The sequence below is a fragment of the Bombus fervidus genome, chromosome 2, assembly GCF_041682495.2.
Source record: "Bombus fervidus isolate BK054 chromosome 2, iyBomFerv1, whole genome shotgun sequence".
Taxonomy (NCBI): domain Eukaryota; kingdom Metazoa; phylum Arthropoda; class Insecta; order Hymenoptera; family Apidae; genus Bombus; species Bombus fervidus.
In genome coordinates, this window is record NC_091518.1 from 17,814,193 (window position 1) to 17,836,727 (window position 22,535).

General features: G+C 33.5%; 1 protein-coding gene across 3 annotated transcripts in view; it reads left to right on the forward strand.

Annotated features, from left to right (window-relative positions):
• The first annotated feature begins 7,328 nt into the window (after window positions 1–7,328).
• Window positions 7,329–22,535, forward strand: part of LOC139992597 (uncharacterized) — a 32,746-nt gene continuing 17,539 nt past the window's right edge. The window contains exons 1-2 of one of the 3 annotated variants that reach the window (XM_072013557.1): window positions 7,329–7,579; window positions 21,036–21,203. In XM_072013557.1, the coding sequence (XP_071869658.1) occupies window positions 21,036–21,203 (168 nt within the window). In that variant the 5' untranslated portion in view covers window positions 7,329–7,579. Of the gene's footprint in view, window positions 7,580–14,437; window positions 14,960–15,835; window positions 16,354–21,035; window positions 21,204–22,535 lie in introns of those variants that run through there. The other 2 variants (XM_072013574.1, XM_072013564.1) reach the window with 2 other exon arrangements.

A 22,535-nucleotide genomic window follows, 5' to 3' on the forward strand; every position in this document is an offset into this window, starting at 1 on the left:
CCTATTAGACGCATAGTGTCAGCAAAAGCAATAATGCGATTGAAACGGCGCTACTATTTTCTTTCGTCCTATTTCCTTTGCAAGACTAATTCACAAAAATAAAACCACATAAAAGTTATCTTCTTTCGAACGAATACGATACCTTCGTCTCGGTGAGCCGGAAATTGAAACGTAGCTGAAGACCAAAGCAAATGAGATACGATTTATTGTGAGATACTGTGCTAACAGTAACAATCATTATCTATGGTCCTTGTATTTCAAAACATCATACATATTGACATCGTTAAAATTAAACAAACAGATAGGTCACGATGATAAAATCTGAGATTTTTATTCTTGCGATCGACTATCGCCAAATTCTTCGACTATTTTAAATAATAACGTATTTTGTAAATAATTCTAGTAAACAAAAGTCGGGCACGCAGTACGACAAAATTTATATTACGAAAAGTGATCTATACCTTGACATAAAAATTAATTTCATAAAAGCAGCTTTTGTTACGAAATCCAAAACTTGATGATTTAATCAAATATAATTCTTCTACGATATAACTACGAATAGATTAATAAGAATTTTACGATATAATGAATATTTTGTTTAAAACGATTGAGATGTATTCAACAGGAATTTAAGAGAAATTCCTGTACTCTTTTCTCGTCGTCAAAGGAGATAAATACGGACAAACATTTTTCTTATGAATTCTTTTATCCAACCTTTCCACGCGTATCGCTGCAAATGACGTTGAGAGTTAAAAATAAATTTTTTGACGTAAAGATGTGATTTAACGCGACCAACGATCTAATCATGCGAGTTACATTACAAGTTCTCGTATTTCAAAATATCATCATATTGACAGCACAGAAATTGAAGAAGCAAGTGTGTTCCGGTCATAAAATCTGCAATTTTTATTCTGACTATATTTTTCCACAAGACTCAGAAGGGTCGAAACAAATTGGAAAGGTCAAAATTAATATTTGACGCCATAATGCAATATAACACGATCAACTAGTAAATCGTGCGATTTACAGTACGAATTACATCCGCATTACATAATCTACGACACCCACGGCCAAGTAACACCCACTATATGAACGCCGATATTATAGTTTGGATGTCGTGAGATCAGTCAGAGTTATAATACTTATAACATCCGATACATGAGAGCTAACGTCGACAACTTTGATCGAAAATGGATCAGGCGAGTTAATATTAACTTTACAATTTCCGTATTGTCAGATAAAATTTAATTTATAGTCGGCTGATTAATCAGGCAGGAATATCTCCAGGATTGTATCTGCTGGGAACGTAGGTTTCGATGTACATTTGAATTGACACAAGATGGATGGGACGAGCAGGTTGATTTTCTTTTTTCTTTTTTTTTTTTTTTGGTCTTGAAAGTAACATTAGTGAAACATCTTCCGATTAATTATTCAGAATTAATCAATACCACAGTGGTCATCCCCCTAATATACACATACATATTGCAACAGTGAAGATTCCACCTACGTAATATTACATAGGATTATATGAGTTTAATCTTTTACCGTAACAATAAAAATACTCTGTTTTCTGGGAAATGAGTTTCAATATAATTTTATGCGAATATTTATAAGGCACGAAGTAACGGGATAAAAAATAAATATATATTTACACGTTTTCGAAAATTTGTTCGAGCTTTTAATTAAAAAATGAATTTGTTGATGAACAATGAATTAAAAAATGGATTTGTTTAATGTGTTTGGAAAAGTAACATATATCGTATTAAAAAAGTGTTCAACTGATAGAAAGTTCGAAAAACGATTTACATGTAATTATAACTCTGGTAAAACATTTTGACATTATTTTTTTCGACATTTTGACTTTGACATTATTCACTTTTTTACTACATTATCAATGAATTAAATACGTTGCTCTAGTACGATGCACGTTTACGTTAAAAATATTTTATGTCGAAATTAGATTTATTAATTTCTTTCCACATCAAACTCGTAAAAGCGTATTTTCCTTAACGACGGTATTTCAATAATTGAATCTCTATTATTGCGTTATAAAATTTCTTGTTTGTCTCGGTATCCAATATCACAATCTACAGATGTCATCTTCATTCAATTTAAGCAATTAAACGCTACCTCATTTACTATTTCGAGTCAATTGTACTTTAATGTAACTTCATTGTAAAATTTTCATATTACTATTAATCTATAAATAAATATAAATCTATTAGTCTACAAGAAATATTTATACGCCAGTATATTTGTTAAAAGAATATGTTTACTTGAATGCAAAAAAAATCAAAATTCATACTTCACTTCACTTTGCATATAAAATGCGTCATATTTTATTCATTATGCAAAGAAATGAGACATTTGTATAATGGAAACGAATCTCGAATGACGCTGAAAATTAGGTTTTAGGCTCCAAATACAGTTGCTACGAAAAACATTTGTACGTACCATTATTTTTCAATGAAGCGTGTTTTTATCAAATTCCACGTTGCGCTTTCACAGTATCAAATTTTTCTAACCGTGTGAACTGAATGACACGAAATTTGATACGATAATGAACCAATATGTAAATGTTATAATAAATACAATACTTTTCCTGCAAATACTTTTTCTAACTACTGTATATTTTGAAATTACTTTCCTCTGAGAAAAGAAGAAATGTGACTTGCCGTATTGCAATTTCAATCGCAATTTTTCTGCAGGAACGTGCACTCCGAAAACGATTTTACTACATTGGAAAAAAAATGACGCCACGATACCAGCAATGTCTTGAATAGCCGTTTCGAAGAAACGGTTCTACTAGAATTCACTTCTGACGCAAGAAACAATCAATTCCCTGAATGGGAGGCATTCAAACTGATCCTCCATATTATCGATCCAATCCTAATTAGTTTGTACTCGGAAAATTTCTTCGTACCACCACGTTTTCTATGAATATTCCATGCACTATCCAAACATCCTATAATTTGTGAACGTCTTGTACAAACAGACAGAAAAGTTGGTTTAGGTTTGAAGAAACGTCTACGTCGGACGGAAGTTCCGCGATTGAACGTAAAGAAACACAATAGATCGTCACTGAAGGCTTTAACGAATGGATACATTTATTGGTTGTTTTGAAGCGCGTCACTGTAGATTGCGATTCGATGATAAAAATAGGTCGTGAGCGAAGATAAATGTAGGCGAAAGTTTCGAAGTCTTTTTTTATTTGATTATACGGTACGGTTGATGGAAAGATTATGGTGATTACCTTAAAATATAGATTATCTGATTCTTTCGATACGTTCACTGTGTAGGACGCACAATCGAGTCGACAGGTACCTTTAGATTATGTATAACACTGTATAATGTATGGTATCGAACAGGATGTGATATTTGAGTTAAAAATCCCGAAATTATGAAGAAGTATTTCATAACAATTCGTATTAAACACATATATAAAGTTGCACGATATAAAGAAAGGTATTGTATGAAAACTTTTTGTTAGCGTATACCACATTGTAGCACAGACAGTATGCACTGCATTGTAGTACAAACAACGTACACGGCATTGTACGAAAAGAAAGTCGGATACGCAGCGAACGTGATAAATGATATGTAAAATAATAATGCAACAATAGATTCTAAAGCTAACATATATGGAAATTTCTTTTTAGAGTGATTTTCGAAATAATATTAATTTTACATTATCTGGTGGTTTAAATTGAATTGTAACAATTAAATTTTTATAGTAGAGTATCCTTTTTATCGATTATAAGGTTATTAGTTTTAATTAGGACATTGTGGGAAAATATACCAGCTGCGGAACATTAATATCGTACTAATTCGACGAGTAATTTGGTTTCTTTGACGAACATTAATAATTCGTGGATTTTATTGCCTTCTAAATCATCTTTCAGGATAATTGTTATTTACTATTCAGTCATTGTTCGAATCAATGCCATTAGAAATCGCAAAATAATGTTACCTTACGATCAATATTTTTGGAAATATCGCGAGCATATTTGAATTAAGAGTAGAATTTAATATTAATTTGTTAAAGGAAAGTTGTTAATTTGTATTTCTCGTTTTAGTAGAGAATGTCCGTTGTCACATTTATATTGTGTTTAATTTCGTGTAATTTAGTCGAGTATAATTCTTTTATAATATTATAATTTCCAGTATTAGAAAACGTTCACTTAGTTTCTTAGTTATTAATTTATTAATTCACTTACAATTAGAAATGTTTCACTCTTATTACCAGGAGAGTTAGTTTTAATTTTACTTATACTTTTAATTTAACATTGAATGTTTTATATATAAAAATTTCTGACTTCTCTCATTTTAATAGTGCTCTCGTTTTCATCCCTTAATATAATATCTTCGCGACACTGTTATAGTTATACTACACAACACTATTATTTCGTACATTGATGCAATTAAATAAAAATATAATAGCATTATATTTCTTCCGATTTAATGGTTATTGGCTTTAATGGCTATTTAAAGTAAGAACGTCTGACTTATCATATGCTTTATCACTGTATCTGATGCACTTGCATCCAACGTACGATAATGAAATCTTTACCAAGTTCGATCTAATCATTTGATTATTTCCTTGCGATACGAATATTATCGCATCAAAATTTTGTAATATTAACGATTATAAGATTATAAGAAAAGATCAAATTAAAAGTTGAAAAGTAAAGTGACCGATGAAATGGGTGAACACTAATTTGTGGAAACTATCTGTCGTACGATTGACAAATCAAATATCTGTATTATCGGACTAATAATGTTCGTTGGATGAAACGTTATTATTGGTTATTTTACAAGGTTAATTACGAAATTAATTATTGCCGTTTAACGCATCGCGTTAAGCTCCAATGAAGAGACTGCCAACCTTGTAGAGAAGGTCTCATCGATATTTTATCGATAGCGCAGCACCTCAACGCTGAACGCTCTAAAAATAATCACTCTGAATACTACGGACTGTAAAATCTGCGTCTCGTGTTAGACGCGCATGGAAAGTGTCCGTTGGATGTTTCCATTTACAAATTCTAAACAAAAATTTTACGTCCTAATTGAGTGGAAGCAAAGATAGTTTTTTTCTTCGTTGTTAATCATTGCTTGATATACACGTGCATCGAGAACTAACTACGAAGTATAAAATTACGTTTTACATATATTACATATAATAAAATTGATATACATATATTATACATGTATATAATACACATATATTAAAATTGATCGTAACGAACTTTTGAAAAAATATAGAGCTCTTTTGGGATAAAGTTCTTAATCTTTGATTAATATTAATCAACTTTATTATGTGGTTTATTAAATTAACGAACTGAGTATAAAGTAGGTAGATGAAAACGTGAAAAACTGAAGGACTTTTCTTATAAGATATGATGGATATAAGATGGGAAATATGTCTAAATGAATATTAATATTTGATAAAATTAAAATAATAAGTCTATATTTCTATAGAAACGTAAATATTTTTCGTCCAAATTTTTGAACTATTCACATTTTTTAATCAAGATTTATACGAATGAAGTTATGTAACATTTACGAAGATATAATTTACTATTTTAATGGAATAAATTAATGGAATTATTAAATTAATGGAATTTGAAATATGTTGTTGCATATTACACAATACTTTCGTATTATTTCAATTTCTTCTGAATTTTTCTCTGTCCGTCATTGTTGTATTTTTATTTAAGCTTTATTTAAGCTTTCATGTGATTTTCAATATATTTTGCCAATTACTTAACAACTATTTTGTTGTATGAAATTTATTTAGCGAACTTAGTCATTTGATCGTGAATAATACAGCTATAACTTGAAACTGAATAGATTATTTTAAAATTACCAAACAATCACTGAACGATTACGTTAAATCATTTAAATATTTGAATGAAAGATAGAAGGAATTGCAATGTAAAAATTATTGATAACGCTAACAAGTATCGATAATTATTGTGTAAGAATATAGAGTAAAAACATAGAGTATTAAAGACGAGGACGCATTTCTAGATACTTGAAAACATCATTAAGTGGTTCGCCTCCCGTTGCAAAAATGTCATCGGTAGAGAAGAAAGGTTAAAGGTATGTTAACGAGGAAAGTCGCGCAGTGCATAAATTGTAATACAACAGGTTAAAAATATTAAAGCTAGTTAAAGTAGGTATTTCCATTTGTTTCTACTTCCTCGTTAACTGTTTTATATTATATATGAATTGTTTCACAATATTTTACATAGAGATTATAGCCCTTTGTATTATAATGCTACAATTGTCTCCATATCCTGTGTTTTATACTTTAAACTTTAAACTTTATAATTTACACCATTTTACTTTACTTCGTGTTTTATTTTGCTAGCACCATTTATTAAAGTCGATGTTCGTTTCAAGTAATGAAAAAATGGTACGTGTGACAATTTTTCAAACGCGATAGACACGTGTATGTTCTACATATTTCAAAACAACTATAAAAATATTTCATTACAGTTTATATAAAATTCTTTATCCTGCGGTCAGAGTAAAGAACGAGACAGTAATACTTGTTAATTCTTACATTTTATTTTGTTTCCAATATCTATAATCGTTCTAAACTATAAATTAATAAGCTTTAACATATCTGATTAATTTCTAGTTGTTAATTAAACTTTATAGTCGATTAGAATTTCCAAGGTATTCTAAAAACAAAAGCGCCACTATACTCATAGTCTTCTGCGTATAATATATTTAAGTACAGACTAGAAATCGGTAGTTAGATCCGGCGTTAACTAAGTAATCTACACCGACGCTATATCCTGCAAAAATAATACCTCAAACATTTCCTGCTACCTGAAAAGCCCAACTTAAACTCCCAACAGCCAAACTAAAACACTCAAATCGCAGTGCGTACTTACTTGTTGCACCGCGGATCTGCGAAACGCATCAGCAAATAATAACGAGCATCAACGAGATTCCTTCGGGTGACGTGTAATAAACAGCGGGCGAACAGAGAGGAGCGAACAAAACCGAAGAGAATAGCAGAACCGGGTGAAGATCAAACAGACGCGAACAGACAAGTCATAAGGCAAACGAAAAGAATAGCAACCTGTCGTTCGAAATCTCGTTTCGAAACTTTGGTGCACGCGCACGCACCATGCACCTGGATATAAGTACGTATTGGCAGCGTATCGGTCGGTAATCAACGTAAAAGGTTAAAGGTGCGTTTAGGGTAAGTGTGAATGCACGGGAGCCCACGTGAGCCAGCGCAGGTGTGATCGTACCTTTAGTGCGAGTGGGTGGCCCGGAGGGGTGTCTTATCGACCAGGATACGAAGCTCCAGAGGCTCAGTATTCGCGGGACCACCACCCCGTCGAAGCGTTCTCTCGCCAACCGGAATATATACACACATACACAGTGCTCTTCACGGTGCTCCTCGCGGTGCAGCTCCGCTACGTTCGATTTCTCCGTCTGTCGAGCTCCAATGTACCGTGCGTCGTGAGAAAGAGTCTTCTCATCTGTAACCGGCGTTTTCCTCGCGAAACGACGCGCCGTTTCTTCACAGAAGCTCGTCGAACGCAAAATCATCAGAGTAAGTCTTACAACAGATAGATATTTGTTTTCCTTTATTATTTGTTCGAGGATAGGACTCGTGGAAAAATAATTAAATTTCCGAAGATCCGATAGAAAATGGAATCGGGGACGAAGGTGACGCGTTGGTGATAGACAGTGTAAATACAGAGGCGACTGGCGTTCTCGTCTGATGATTTCCGCGACATTTTCTTGCAGATCAAAAGATAGATCTTTGTTACTACGGATGTAGTTGTTGATGGTAGTTCGCGTTGGTTGATAGTCTGGCTCGTTCGCTAATTGTCTTGTTGTGATCATTGGCGTAGGTGTAAATAGGTACGAAGCGTTTCCGTGCTTTGTTCGTCTTTGTGGAACGTGTTCTCTCATGCGGAAAGATAATAGGCGATTCGAATGTGAATTTCAGATAGTCTGTCACTTTTGCCGCCCATTTTCGCTACAGTCGAATGACCCAGTTGACGATCGAGTACTCGTCGTAGATACATGAGATATTGCCCGACGACCTGCGGTGACCCATTTATCGATTCTCGAGATTTTAATGAATCATTTCCACGATTGTTTTCATCGCTTTCACGCATGTACGAGTACATCTTCAACGATGTTTCCATCAAAGCCTTTTGTTGTCATTATTACCAACTATATAGCTATTCATTGAAGCTTAATTTAACAAATTTAATAAAAATGTAGCTGATTACAAATATGCCTTAGGAACGATCTATCGCGCAATCCTATTTGTCCTTATTTCGTTTATCAAAGTAAAAATCCTAGAAATCACGTTCCATCGCCAAAGAGGTCTCGTTATTAGATTTTTCCCGATTCTCGGTGTCCGGGGCCAAAGTTCGACGAAAGAGGCGCGCATTAAAATCACTCTACAAATACATACATCAAAGCAAGGGGTACACTGACCTCGATTACCGAATCTATCGAGGCAGCTTACAGTTATACGACGCTGGAACCGAGCCAGAGCCAAAGTTGCAACTGCATTTCGTGCGACTGGCAGCCGTGAGTCAACGTACGAGGAATCCCTCTCGCCGGGGACGTATCCGTAAATCAATGTTGTTCGACGCTCACGAGGATCCCGGCCTTTCACACGGTCGATAATTAGGTCTCGGTGAGATTCAAGTCGGATATTCGACTCCGTTTCCCGCTGGTCCCTCGCTAGACGAAGGGAAGTTATGCACGAGGCACGGGGAAACCGAAGCAGCTTGGAGCTTTAAGGTAATCGCGTTTCCCCGTCGCACCAAGATAATCAAAGAGAAAATAGTTTCAAGGAGCGATAGGAAGAGGAGGAGAGGATTTATACGATGGAATATTTATGCTTCGACGCTTCGAACGTTGTACGAACGATACAAGAAGAAATAAAACTTGGGAAAATTCTATCGAGATTAGTTAAGAAAGCACGAGAGCGATTAATCGTGAAATACAAAGGGAATGTTATCAGTGAATTAATTCAGAATTCATAAAAGTACGGTAAGATGATTAGTTGGTTCTATGATCGATGGGAAAGGAGGGAAACCTAGAAGAATTTTATTAAAACCGATTCGTAGTCTACTAAGCTGTTGTTTATTAAAAGTTCTATTCATAAAGTTGAGGAAATACGTAAGCGATTAATTACGAGATACGAAAGAAATATGATTAGCGAGTTAGTTTAGAACTTGTAAAGATGTTTGATCTTACGATGAATGGGAAAGAAATGAAAACTAAGAAAGTTCTATTAAATCTGGTTTAAAAAATATGTAAGTGGTTAATGACAAAATGCGAAAGCATCGTGATCGACGAAAAAGAAATGAAAATTAGGAAAATTCTATTAAAACTGGTTCGAAGAGCATGTATACGAGTGATAGTGAAATATACAAAGGAAATAACGTTAGTGGATTTAGAATTTCGAGTCGCTGATGGCTTATGACGAGAAATTTATGTTAACAGTAATTATTAAGGGACTATCCATGTGATTAATCGTGGTAGGTGGAGAAAAGGATCAAACGTCGGGGTAGATTTCGTTGAAATCAGTTTAGGGCCACTACTGGCGAGTCTGTTGGCGGTGACCGACGTGGAACGCTTATTTTCACGCAATGCACGGAACACCCCTGTAGATTGGTACCTTCCGCGAAAGGGTGAACCACCTTGATGTCGTGCCACCTTCGATAAAACTGACTTGCATGCACCATGCGAAGGCGCGTATTTGCATAAATACTTCCCAAGCTATTTTCTTTTATCGTTAGGACTACACCTATGGTCCGATCAATTAAACGTTCTGGGGAAAAAAAATTGGTCGGTCGTCGGTTAATTTTCTCTGATGTAATCTCCGATGAATTCTCATCGTATTGTACTTGTCATATTTTTCTCGTGCGATCTTCGGATGATTTATGCCTGAATTTATCGTCGAATGAAAATCGACCAGTTCTATAAAAACCTTTATCGAAATACAATTTCTCCGCGATATAAATACAAATGTATTTATCGGACTCGTGTAATACGATAAATAGTTTATTAAAAAGATTGAAATATACTGAACAGAGATTAAAGCTGCTATTCTTTCACTTTCTTGGAGAAAGACGAACACGAGCAAGGGTAGTTTTTTATTATTAATTCTTCGAGTAAAAGATCGTTACTATGAACGGTCATACTGTACCAATCTCAGCGAATGAAAGCGAAACGATTCTATGTGCTCGATAGATTGACGTGTTGCTCGCATAATACTGTGACAAAGATTGACTTTAAAACGATTAGTATGAATAAAAAATGTGCAGGTACAACAAGTAGGTAATTGCTCAATGGTAGTAAATTATTATAGGAATTTTATAACTATTTAATAAGACGTGACGAAGACTAATCGTATATTTTCTATGAAACCGAATTCAATCGCGTGGCGTGGACGCACAAGGATCGTTTATCGCGGTCAACAATCTGTTTACTAATTTTTGCTCGAAACTCTCTGGCGTGTCCCGTTAATCCAATTTTGCGAATCGATAATTTTATCATGCATGAAATAGATTATCGATCGTCGCCCAATTGTTTACGTCCTACAGCCAGGAACTGGAGATCCTGTGAAAGTATATCAAATATGAAACGTTCCACTGCCAATATGAATCGTTCATCCGTTTACCAACAAACGATATTAATAGAATCCCACGAACCCTGCAGAATTCTCACAAATACTCATTCCTCCATCCTCCATCTCGCACCGTTCGTGAAATATCATTTAATATTTATCTAAAGGTGAAATTTTATACAGACGAAATGTCATTCTTCCCTCTCAACGCGAATCGTTCATCCGTTTACCAATAAAATCAATTCCACCAACTGTTCAGAATTTTAACAGACTTCCATTTCCCTGCACCTTTCTCTTCGCACATCGTGAAATACCATTTACTCTTTTGACAGTGTAATAAAGCAAGAAGTTCGAAACGGATAATCTAGAAAATAGTTCTGTTTTTCCTTAACATTTCCTGCATTTTCTGATATAAAATACAAGGAGTATTGTGAAATTTTTGTAAGGAATAACTTTAATGATTAATAATTGTATTTTCGAATTCTTTGCGTCTCAATTTCGCTTTCGTTTCAATGAAAAAAGAGCTTTCAACGAGTTAAGAAAAATTTGTAGCATGAAATTGAAACTGAGTTCTTGAACATAAAGAATTTTCTGAGAGTAGAAAAAAACGATTCAATTGAAAATGTCACAAAGAATATAGAAGAATTAAGATGTAAAATTTATAATATCGTGTTTCGGTTATATTCTCGCCTATGTTTCTGAATGCTCAATGATCAATTAGAGTCAAAATTTTAAATCGACGAATATTCATCTTTCTGGATATAAAGTCTTCGTCGATCTACCAATGGAATGATGTTATAATAGATTTCCACATTTACATTTTTCTTCATACGTCATGAAATACTATTTAATATCTATTTAGAGACAATCTGGAAGCAATAACAAATCACCCCTTCTCAACGCAAGTCGTTCATCCAATTACTAACAAAATCATATTAACGAGATCGCCCGAATAATCCAAATTTCATCTCTTTCCTCGCATATTGTCTACAAACGTTATTTACTATCTATCTAGAGCCCAAATTTTAGACCAACGTAAAATCATCGATACGTAAACTTGTTTATTCATTTACCAATAAAACATTCCCGTTTCTCCATCTTCAACTTGTTACAATACTAAAAAATCGAAGATATTCAAATATTTTTTGTCTTAATAATTACGCTTTTGAAATTTCCATAAAACTTCCTTGCCTCGGTTATTATTAAAAGATTAACATCTTTGCATCGCGACAGATTATTTCCATTTTCATTATCTCGTATCAATCTCCTTCTACTAAAATACTCCTAATAAATAACATTACGATCAACAAATCGAGATTGTGCTTGTCGCATTTCTCTCCTGCGATCTTCGATTGTTTCATTTAACAAAGAAATGTTTGAATAGATAAGGAGGTATCCATATAAAGCGTTTAATATCCATTTAAAACGAAACTTTTAGCCAAGCAAGCAACTATGTGTACACGTGTTTGAAGAGATAAAAAGATATGTATTTACGGTATTAATATCCATTAAGAAGCAAACTTTTGGCCGAAATGATCGTAGCTTGGTCAGCTCGTTGCTACCAAACGAACCGAAAAAAATGGAACGAATCAGAGCGAGGAACGAGGAGGAACCAGACGAGTCCACTGAACACTCGCATAACGCGCGCATATTAATCCTACGTGTTTCCACGTTTCATTCCTTTTCTCTTTTTTCTTCCTTTCTTTTCTTTTTTTTTTTTCCTACAGCTCCTTTTACACAACCGACGAAAAGAAGAGAGACGGAACATGCCCGCGAGCTTTTGGCAAAGATCCAAGACAGACTCGAACAGTGGAGTACTGGTTGCACATTCGGTGTGTCTATAGCCGTTCCACTCTGGTCGGTGCACATGCAGCTGCAGCCATGACACCAGGAATCAGGCCACTGTCCCACTTTACGCCTTTCCGAGCAATAAAGGTTACCCCTTCGTTCTTCGTGCACGTAACCAACCCGTTGCGAAACTTGTACGATTCCTTGGCTGGAAATGCAAGACGCCGGACAGGCGCGCCGCGCCGTTTCGACCCATTCGCTTCGAGGAGGATCGAACCGCGTACGTTTAGAAACGGGGACGAAGTGTGAGCCTGGTTGACAATCCGGCCGGCCTTGCGATTTCGTTTACAGCCGCGCTTGTGAAAAGCCGCGATCATTGACGAGGTCCTCTTGAACGGGGCAGCCTTGAAAGTTCTGCGCCGACGAAAGTTCTCCGCACCGCGAATCTAGGTTCTATCGAATCGCCAGCTCTCTTACAGTTTCTTCCGTAGCCTCCTTTTTAATTGTTATATATCGTCGAACGGGAAATATCGGTGCTGCGGTGTTGAGAAGGTATGCTTGGTCGTTCTGTATTGGAAATGTATCGTGCCATGATACGCCTTTCTTTTCTTTTTTCTTCATTTTGAGTAATATCATTATTTTCTTATTTTATTTATTTATCTCCTTGGAATTTTTATACAGAGTGTTGGCTTTCATATGGGTTTAAAATTGTAAAAGCTTACAGTGGTCATTGAGAGAAATAGAAAATTGCAGTAAACATTTTTTGCTAAGATGTGACTTAGTAATTTAATTACCATTCTTGGTAACATATCAAATGCAGAATAGAAAGATGTGAAAATACGTTAATTAGAGAAATCTAGAGAAACGTATCATAACAAATAGTTGCGTTGAGGTGAAAGACTTTATCTTTTCTTTGGTCTGATTTCTTTTCGTTTGAATATGAAACTCGTATTTGTAATTCATTTCTCTAATTCGACTATGTATCGTGGATGAATAGAGTAAACTTATTAGTCTGTAATAACTAAAATTCTGTTTACTTGTAAAGAAAAAAAAATTATATTTTAATCTAAAATTTAGGAAATAATTATTTTTATAAATAGATAATATTTGGTATTGTTATAATAGTATATTGAGAGAAAAATACAGCAATGAAGAAATAAAATTAAATTAAGTAAAAATATGGACATACGAAAGTGCATCTTATAAGTTACACGGCTTTATAAACGATGAAATATCCTTAATATGAAATATACCAAATTATGTTTTGCACGAAAAGTACACACCGATTTTAAAACTTGCATCGATTAAACATTCCTTTATTTAGTCAGTTAAGTACCCCTTTAAACCTTTAAAATCTCAGACCTCTTTTTAACACTCGTATGTTGAAGCACGACTTGCAATCACGAGTATTGTGTTTCTTTATGCAGAAGTTTTCAGCATGGCGATAGAAAGTTTCGATGGAGTAGTTAGATAATTTCGTGCTAAGTTTTTATTTATCGTGAATATGATTTCTAATATAATAAATATAATTATTAAACTTTCAGCTGGATATGCATGTTTCATGAAGAAACCAGTGAATTTCATAAACGAAGTACAACATTATTGTTAGAAATTTTTTCTTTTGCACTGCACTTAATGCAAAATAAATTATTCTCAATTTTCATTGTCATTAGAAAATCATTCGAAGAAGCAGGTTTCTATCGAAACAGTTTTAACAATAAAACTGCAACACGCGTAAATAATTTCAATCTATAAAATTTGACAAATCACAAAAACTTATACATACACCTTCCCCATCAAAAATTTCTTTTTTATTAAATACTACGAAAAGTTTCAATTAAAATCCTTATTTCGTAACTTATTAACTGACACGAAGAAAGCCAAAGGAAGAGAAAGTAAAACGTTGATTATGTAGGTTATTCAGTAACAACAGCTGAAGCTTTCTTTACGTTCTAATTCAAACGAAGCCAGAACAATGAGAACAAATTCAATAATTGGAAATCCACGAGCATGGCGGCAACAGCTTTTCATCGAAACGTATGAGTAAACAGAACGGGAATTGTTGAACTACTCGGTTCTGTGATTTGTTTCTATCTGTCCAAGCCCTGGATGAAATTCGTACACGTTGAATAGCCGGGCTGTGGAACGCATGGTAACACAACACGTGCAGATTGGATCGCGTGTCGTTCATCTTCCGTCCTTCGTGAACGTAACCGTGGACACGCGAAATTGTGTTTATCATTAGCACGCGCAGAATTATTCCTTTATAAGATTAACGATGAAATACTGCGGGTCGTTCCCGCCAGCCGGCCTATCGCGAACATAAACTAACTCCATTTTCGAAAATTTGTTATCATTGCCTAGGAATGCACAATTTTCTAAATTTGTTGTTTAGGCGAAAGCGTAAATATTTGTGAAAATGGGATACTTAATAATTGCAGTGGAGTTTATTGTGTTCTTGTTAAACATAGCTATCGTTCGTTATAAAAAACAAGGACATTGTACGACGTATGATTTAGACAATTTCGAAAGATGGTACGATAGGTATGTATTGCGTTACGTCTTTTGTAGTTTAGATTGTAGAAACATTGTCTACGTGATTTCATTTGTGGCATACGTTTCTATATTATAACAAATACTATCGTGTTATTTTGCAATGTCAAAATTGTAGAGTATCGAACAAATATTGTACGTTCGCTCTAATTGTTTTAAATTATCATAAAATGAAGTTATGCTTCTATAAGATCAATATATATGTACTTCTCGTTAGAACATTTGCTCTTTTTTTCTAAGCAAAAAAATTCTGAACCACCAAAAGACTTTCTAACAATTTAATAATATTAAATAATAAAATAAAATAGAATTAAAGTTCTAATAAAAAGTACCACGAACCATATAACGTGCGAAACAATTTTCTGGGAAGAATCGTGTATGTTGCCCTTTTCTTTTAGACCGTTATTTGCACTTAGTCCTCAAATATAGAATATTATAAACTATTTACCATACGAAAAGATTCTAGAAATATTAGAAGAGCAAAAAAATATATTGCGAAATCACTGTAACTTTTAATCGAATTATTAATCCCTCGAGCTATTCAATTTTAATTATAGATCAAAAAGTGCAAAAACTCGTTTATTACACGAAATGATTCCATAGAAATAAAAAGAGGAATTAAAAAAGATATCGTTAAATCGTTGTAACTACGAAATTGTCTCCAGATCAAATAACCGAGTACGTACCGAGTTATATATTTCCACTTTCAGACTATTCTATTTTAATTTTTCACTCAAACGTACCAAAATCCTCTTATCGTACAAAAACCCGATTCTCTAGAACTCAAAAATATATATATATATATGAATGTGTGTGAGTTTTCTTATATATCTTTCAAACATGAAGAATTGCAGTCGAACAAATCTCTTTAAAGATGACCTTAAAAATAGAGGTTCCAGGCATACTGACATCGATTCAGACACAAAAATGGATCGGTTAAATCATCGGCGAAGATGGCAAGTCGATGTTTACAAGTCGAAACGCTCTCTTGAGCGTGCTAATTTCAACGCAACCGGTCGATTCCAAAAGGAAATCAAGGAGGACGCCAAAAACGGGACTGCAATAGTTTTCTAGCCGTGCAGCTGCACCCGGTGCAAGCTCTGCTGTTCGATAACCGAGGTGCAACGGCCGTCGGCCCCAAGAACGTATCTAGGCCACCGGCACCAGCATTTCCACCACCACCACCGACACCACCATCAATATCATTGCTACTGCTACAACCATCGCGAACCATCGTATATTAATACTACAACGTTGTTGTTGTTGCTGTTCATTACATATACACGAGACGCTATTGAATTAAGGAATCGCGTTTTCCTGAATGATCAAGAGAAGCGAATTGAACACGAAAAAAAAGATAATCAAGAGGCTCGCTGAGAAAAGTGGTACAAGTGCATTTTTACAAGAGTAAGATAAGTATAAGCAAGGATATATAAGATTCGTGTTTATCTCGAGAATTTTGTTATAAATTTTTCGACTCTTCTTCGTGAGTCTTGTATACATAGGAATGAGATTTTTTGTACATCTGAAAACAAACGTATACTTTTTATTAAAGTCTAGTTAAATCAGAGATTTTTCCATTCGTATCACTTGTTTTCCGAACTCTCGGTTATCGTGTCCATGTGTCGTTATGTTGCATTATAATCTTGACGATTTAATATTATTAGTAGACTGTTCATTGACTATCACGAGAAAGAGTACGGAACAAGAATTACGTGATTTTATGCTGAGACTAAAATATCAAAATTTCAAAGGTTACTTTGATATTTTTGTTTAATGGAACATCCTGTATTTCCTTGCGGGAAGTATCATAAGGGGACATTTTTAAATCGAGATTTCGAAAATCATTGAACTTTATTCAAGATGAAATTACAAGATTCTTTTCCACGCAAATGCCACGTAATTTCCTTAAAATTTCGAAAACAATCAAAACTATTCGTGTTGTCTTAAAATGAATAGATTAATTACGAATTGCTTTTGGAATTCTTTGGTGTTTTTGGCACACGACGTGGCAAATGCATGGCGTTGAAGACATTGTCTGAGAACGAAAAAGGGATATTTTAAAGACTTTAAAACAAAGGAATTGGTATTTGTACCGATAAGAAATATTTCTCATTTATGGCAAACGTAGATTTCCTCTGCTACATGAGAGAATTGAAAAAGATATCGTGGAAATATTGAATATTTTGATTAAATGTAAAAAGATTTAAGTAACAATTATCATATGGCGCATTGTAAATACGGCTACTACTACCCCTGCCAGGGACTTGACTATGTTACCGTCGTTAATCGATGTGAAAGGTCACCACTATTTTTTATCAAACGTATGCACTTTGATAAATATTACGGGGCCAAAGTTACGGGTGTTTTACAAAAATAATGTTGCATGAACTACATGAACCTATTTCAAATTTGACAAATGAAACAAATTTCTAAAATTACATCGTACCAATTTTTTGAAAAAGGTATATCCCATAATATCTAACTCAAAATATTTGCATCAATCTTTCAAGAAATATTCTATAGAAATCATGAAACGTTTCAATCTTCAAAATGATCACCAAGCAATGTCCTTTACCTCTTGGAATAAAGTTTTATATTACAAACGCTGGTTACAAAACGATACTTAAATTTTCTAAATTGAACAAAAAGAAAAATAAATAAATAAATAGAAACTATCCTAAAAGTAATACAATCAGCTTACCAAATAAGAGCAATGCACTTCATCCAACACCATAAAACCAAGTCACCGTATTACAAAATCCAGTGAAACTCGAACAAATCCAATTTCCTGCGTCAATCAGCAGCAAATGCATGATAAAAAGAAACTAAGCTTCGGCTTGCACAGGAAGATTTCGAAAGGTGTGCCAAGGACGCGATCATTAGTTTCGCTGGAGACACAGGCTTCAAGACACCACCGCCTTGTCATTGATCGCGGCAGAAAGACAGAAAAAAGGAGTTACAAGAGCAAGAGGAATACAAAGTCTGAGGAGATCTTGAGTTTCCGTGATACATAGAATGGATGGACAAGAGATTGCCACATGTTGAGTGAACAATAGGCTCGTCGCTGTACCGTGGAAATACAGCACGGTCGGCTCCTTTGTCGTGTAAACGTGCTAGAAAAAGGGATGTTCGCGGCGATCGGGGAATTAAAGCCAAGGACAGGCTGCAACCTATCTTTGAGATCGAACAACGAAAAGGGGAGGGTCGCGTTATTGCCGTTTTATCGACAAGCCATGGCGGACTCTCGGAGGTTTCCCTTGTTTTCCCGGATTCAGCCACATCATATACGACAGCTGGTAGTGCTGCTAGATATTGTGTGTTCGAGCAACGTGGAATAAGGCCGGGGAAAGTTTCTGCGAGGACACCGGCTCGGGACGATAACTCGAGGGACGAGACACCGCTACGAAGTCGATACGCAATTTCACGCCACGTACACTTGATCCTTTTTTCACATATCGGGTGTTGCGAAAGTATATTTGGCACGTTTGCTCTGTTAACCACAGAATGGAGGATATGTTAACTCGTTACTTGGATTTCTAATTTGTTTTTTCATTTCTGTCCGAAGTGGTTCATACTATATTTATACTTAAAAGAATTGAAATCGATCTATCTTTATTAACTTATAATTTTATAATTATGGGATTTCCAGTTAAGGGATGATTAACAGGTTTTTCTGTCTTAATCTTGCTTTAGTTCTAAGGCAAAAAGAGATTTGTTATGTTTCTGTGGATATTTTTCGTATAGAATTAGAATGAGAAATTACACGTATAAAAGATTAAAATTGCCAAGATATCCTCGTTTATTTAAGAGAAGGCTATCTTAATTCTATCCTAACTACAGCTATATATGCGTTTTTAGTACATTCATCGCTGAGGCTGGTTGTTTTCTATAGAAAAGTATTAAATGCTTTATGCCAGAAGCTTAGTCTAGTCAACTTTGTACATACTGTCATATGTGTAAGCTACATATAGTTACATTTATATAAAAGTATACAAATTTAAAGAGAAGCTTATAATCTCAACGATATAATAAAACCAAATTGCAGTTAAAAACTTCAACACTTTAACAACTACCGTATATTTGTTTGTGTATAAAACATTGGTATCGTGTATTCGAATTAAGATATTTTTAACAACAAAGAATATTTTTATGAAAATGCTTTAAGCAAGTGAATTGTCTTTGCGCGTATTTATATTCTGTCATATGTTTTTACTAGATAAGCATAGTACGGTAATATGTAGTAATACGTTATGCGTGTGGGTTTTATGTTTGTGACTTTTAAAGGCTAAAGTTGAAGACTTCGTTTACTGATTCATCTTGATACACGTATCTTGCGATTTATAGTTATAAAATCAGTTCAAAATTTACAACTTTCATTATAAGACCCATATTATAAGAGTTCTCTTTTCTTTTTTATTAGAAGATAACAGTTACAAGTTTTATACGTTACGATGAAATGTAAATGACAATAAGTTTACAACATATTTTTCCTTCTTTTGTATATAAAGATGTTTCTTTTTAGAATAACGATTTAATAGAAAATTTTAAAATAGTTTGTTATTAACGATTAGATTAAACGCAATTAACTCAATGTATGCATAATACTTATCTATATAGGAAACATTACTTTTGAAACGTAACTCTTTAAGAAGTCTGGTCTTTATGCTAAGAATACTTAAACGCGAAAATTCTTTAAAATTTGCTATACTTTTATATCTATAACTTCTTCTTGTTAGTAAAACGATATATCTTCATATCCTACTTCTCAACTTTCAATGACTTCAAAGTAAACGATCTACTCACTCCTGCATTTATTATTCAAATTTATACAAAAATAAATATATCTGGAAAATGATTCGAAGCAAAGAGCTGAAATTATGTACAACGATTTAAATTTAAATTTTAATGAGAATATACGACAAGTTTAAAATTTAAGTATACTTAACTAAATCATAGCATGAAGAAAGAAATCATGCATACATTTTTCTTTGTACCTTACTATAGCATACTTCGCTCTGCATAGTTTGAAGTAATGCTAGTATAAACTATACAGTAAACTATTTTGGACAAACTTAGGCAAATTATAGTTATATAGTATGCGAACACTATCGTCAATTCGTAGTCATAATACCAAAATGTTAACAAAACGCATAAATTAATGGTAAATAATTAAAATGAATATGTACCTTGTCCTCGATAATAAAAACTTAAAAAATATACCAATAATATACTAAAATCAAATATGCGATTCGTTGATTAAATATTATTGCTAGAATTAGTCATGATAATCTCTTTGTGAGTTCAAAAGAATCTTCTCTATCTGATTCATAGCTTAAAAATCAGAAAAGATGATACAAAATTATTTTTCAAATAAAATTATGCCATTACGTTTAACACTTTAACATTCACATAAGTCAATATTATTATTACACATCAACTTCTAAAAGTAGATTTTATCGTGTGATTTTTTAAATGTGGGTTTTTATACACTTATGGAAAATTTAAAGGTACAAAAATGTACAGAATACGTATAATATACAATAATACGTGAAATTTCCAAAGTAGAGTATTCGTTATAATCTTCAACAGATAAAACGAATTTTTACAGTCGCGATCATAAAAATGTAAATTTGCATAAAAATCCTCAGTTATCATAGTATTTTACAAAATTTCCTCATTCGTCATTTACTAACTAAATTACATCCTATGTATACGAAAACAAGCGTACAAATACTTAAATATCGACAGACAGATTTGATTAAAATAGCAAAGAAAGCTGCCGCTACAAAGTGATGTTCGATAAAGTTTATTTTCAAATTATCAAACAGTTAGTTCAGAGTTTTCACCACGCCCACCTTTCCCATCGACAGAAATTTAAATTGCAAAATTGTTCATTATTGATTGATTGCCTCTGCTTAGTACGATCTGCATTTGTATTTTCTTTTTTATCGTGTCAGCGTATTGTTTTTAAAAGAATAATCGATATCCGGTTTATCGGATTTTTAATTAAATATCCAGGTATTACAGGAATAATGAATATTTTATATATGGTGTCTTTTCAAAGATGATCACGGCGTTGCCAGTGCCCTCGGTGAAGGTCTTCCACAAAACTTACTATCAGGAAAAAGGATCCAGGATAGGGAACAGTCAACCTGGAAGTCCTTTGACCGAGAATGATGCAGTGCTAGCGCTAGTTGACAAAGAACCTCCGGAATATTACTTTTGTGGCAAGGTAAGAATTATTATATCCATAAACCATAAGTATTAGATATTTTTTTTAATAAAAATAAACGTGTTCACGTAGTATTATGGCTTAGAATACCATGCTTTTAGATACAGTGGCTACTAAAAGTATTTGTATTGTATTTGTAGATCATAGACAAAAAATAAGCAATTTTTAAATTCAATAATCGTCCTTTTAAATTGTCCTTTTATTTGCTTTTGATATCACGTATATATTTTTGCAACCTATTGGGCACTTTAATAATAATTCGTTACTTGATTGTTCGCAAAATTTCACAGATCACCTATTTTTAAGAAAGTTATATTTATAAAACGAACAAATCGATCGAATTCACGAAATTAACAAAAACGAACTTGATACTATGAAAATGAAATTGTATAGGAGAACTGGTAAGAAAATGCTTTATGGAAGATTATAAATACTTTTGTACCCATTGTATTTTTGGAAATCTTTTTCCAAAGAAATTATAAAATTTTGTTGTATCGATTCTTTGCATGTATATTTTTTATTAGCGCTTGAAGAATATTTATCACATTGTCACTTTCTTCGAGTAAGAATAATCTAAATTACATGAGTTACCATTGCCATTATGTAGAACTCCTTTGAGAAAGAGTGTTCTCTCGGCTGACACGATTTCGGTCATTCTACTTATCTGAAAAGGGAAAATAAAAAAGCTCTTGATCACTGACAGCTAAAAATTAGACGAAGAAAGTTAATAATGTTCTGAAGTGACATTTATCGAGCGTCTAAACATAATTCATAATCTCCTCGATTGCAAAAGGTTAATTTAGTACCTGCTGCATTTAATTGACAAAGATCGATTACTTTTAATCTTTTAAACGTACGAATCGACCTAAAATAAAAATGTCAGAATTTTCTTCAGAAAAATGACTAATTAACGAAAACGAATGCAAAGCTACTGTCAGTGATTCTCTGAAAACAAAAGGTACTTGCTACTCGAAACAACTAGACACAAATTTTAAGGAGATAATTTTACACATGATTAGCGAAAAACTAAAAAGTCAGTGACTCTTTGAAAACAAGAGATATTTACGAAATTATTGCATATAAAACTTAGTATATAAGAGGAAAAGGTAATTTTTGATAGTTCGATAGAAGAAAGCGTAAATAAAGTCTCTGAAAACAAAAGATATCGATCACGTTAGTTAAATATAGAAATTAGAAAGTTTGATAGTTAAAACTTAATCGATGAACAACCGTAAATGGTGTTTACTACGTAGTAAAGATCACAAGCAAAATTTCAAAGAACATCGTACCAACCGATAAATCAGCAGACCTCAATTACAATCTTAATTAACT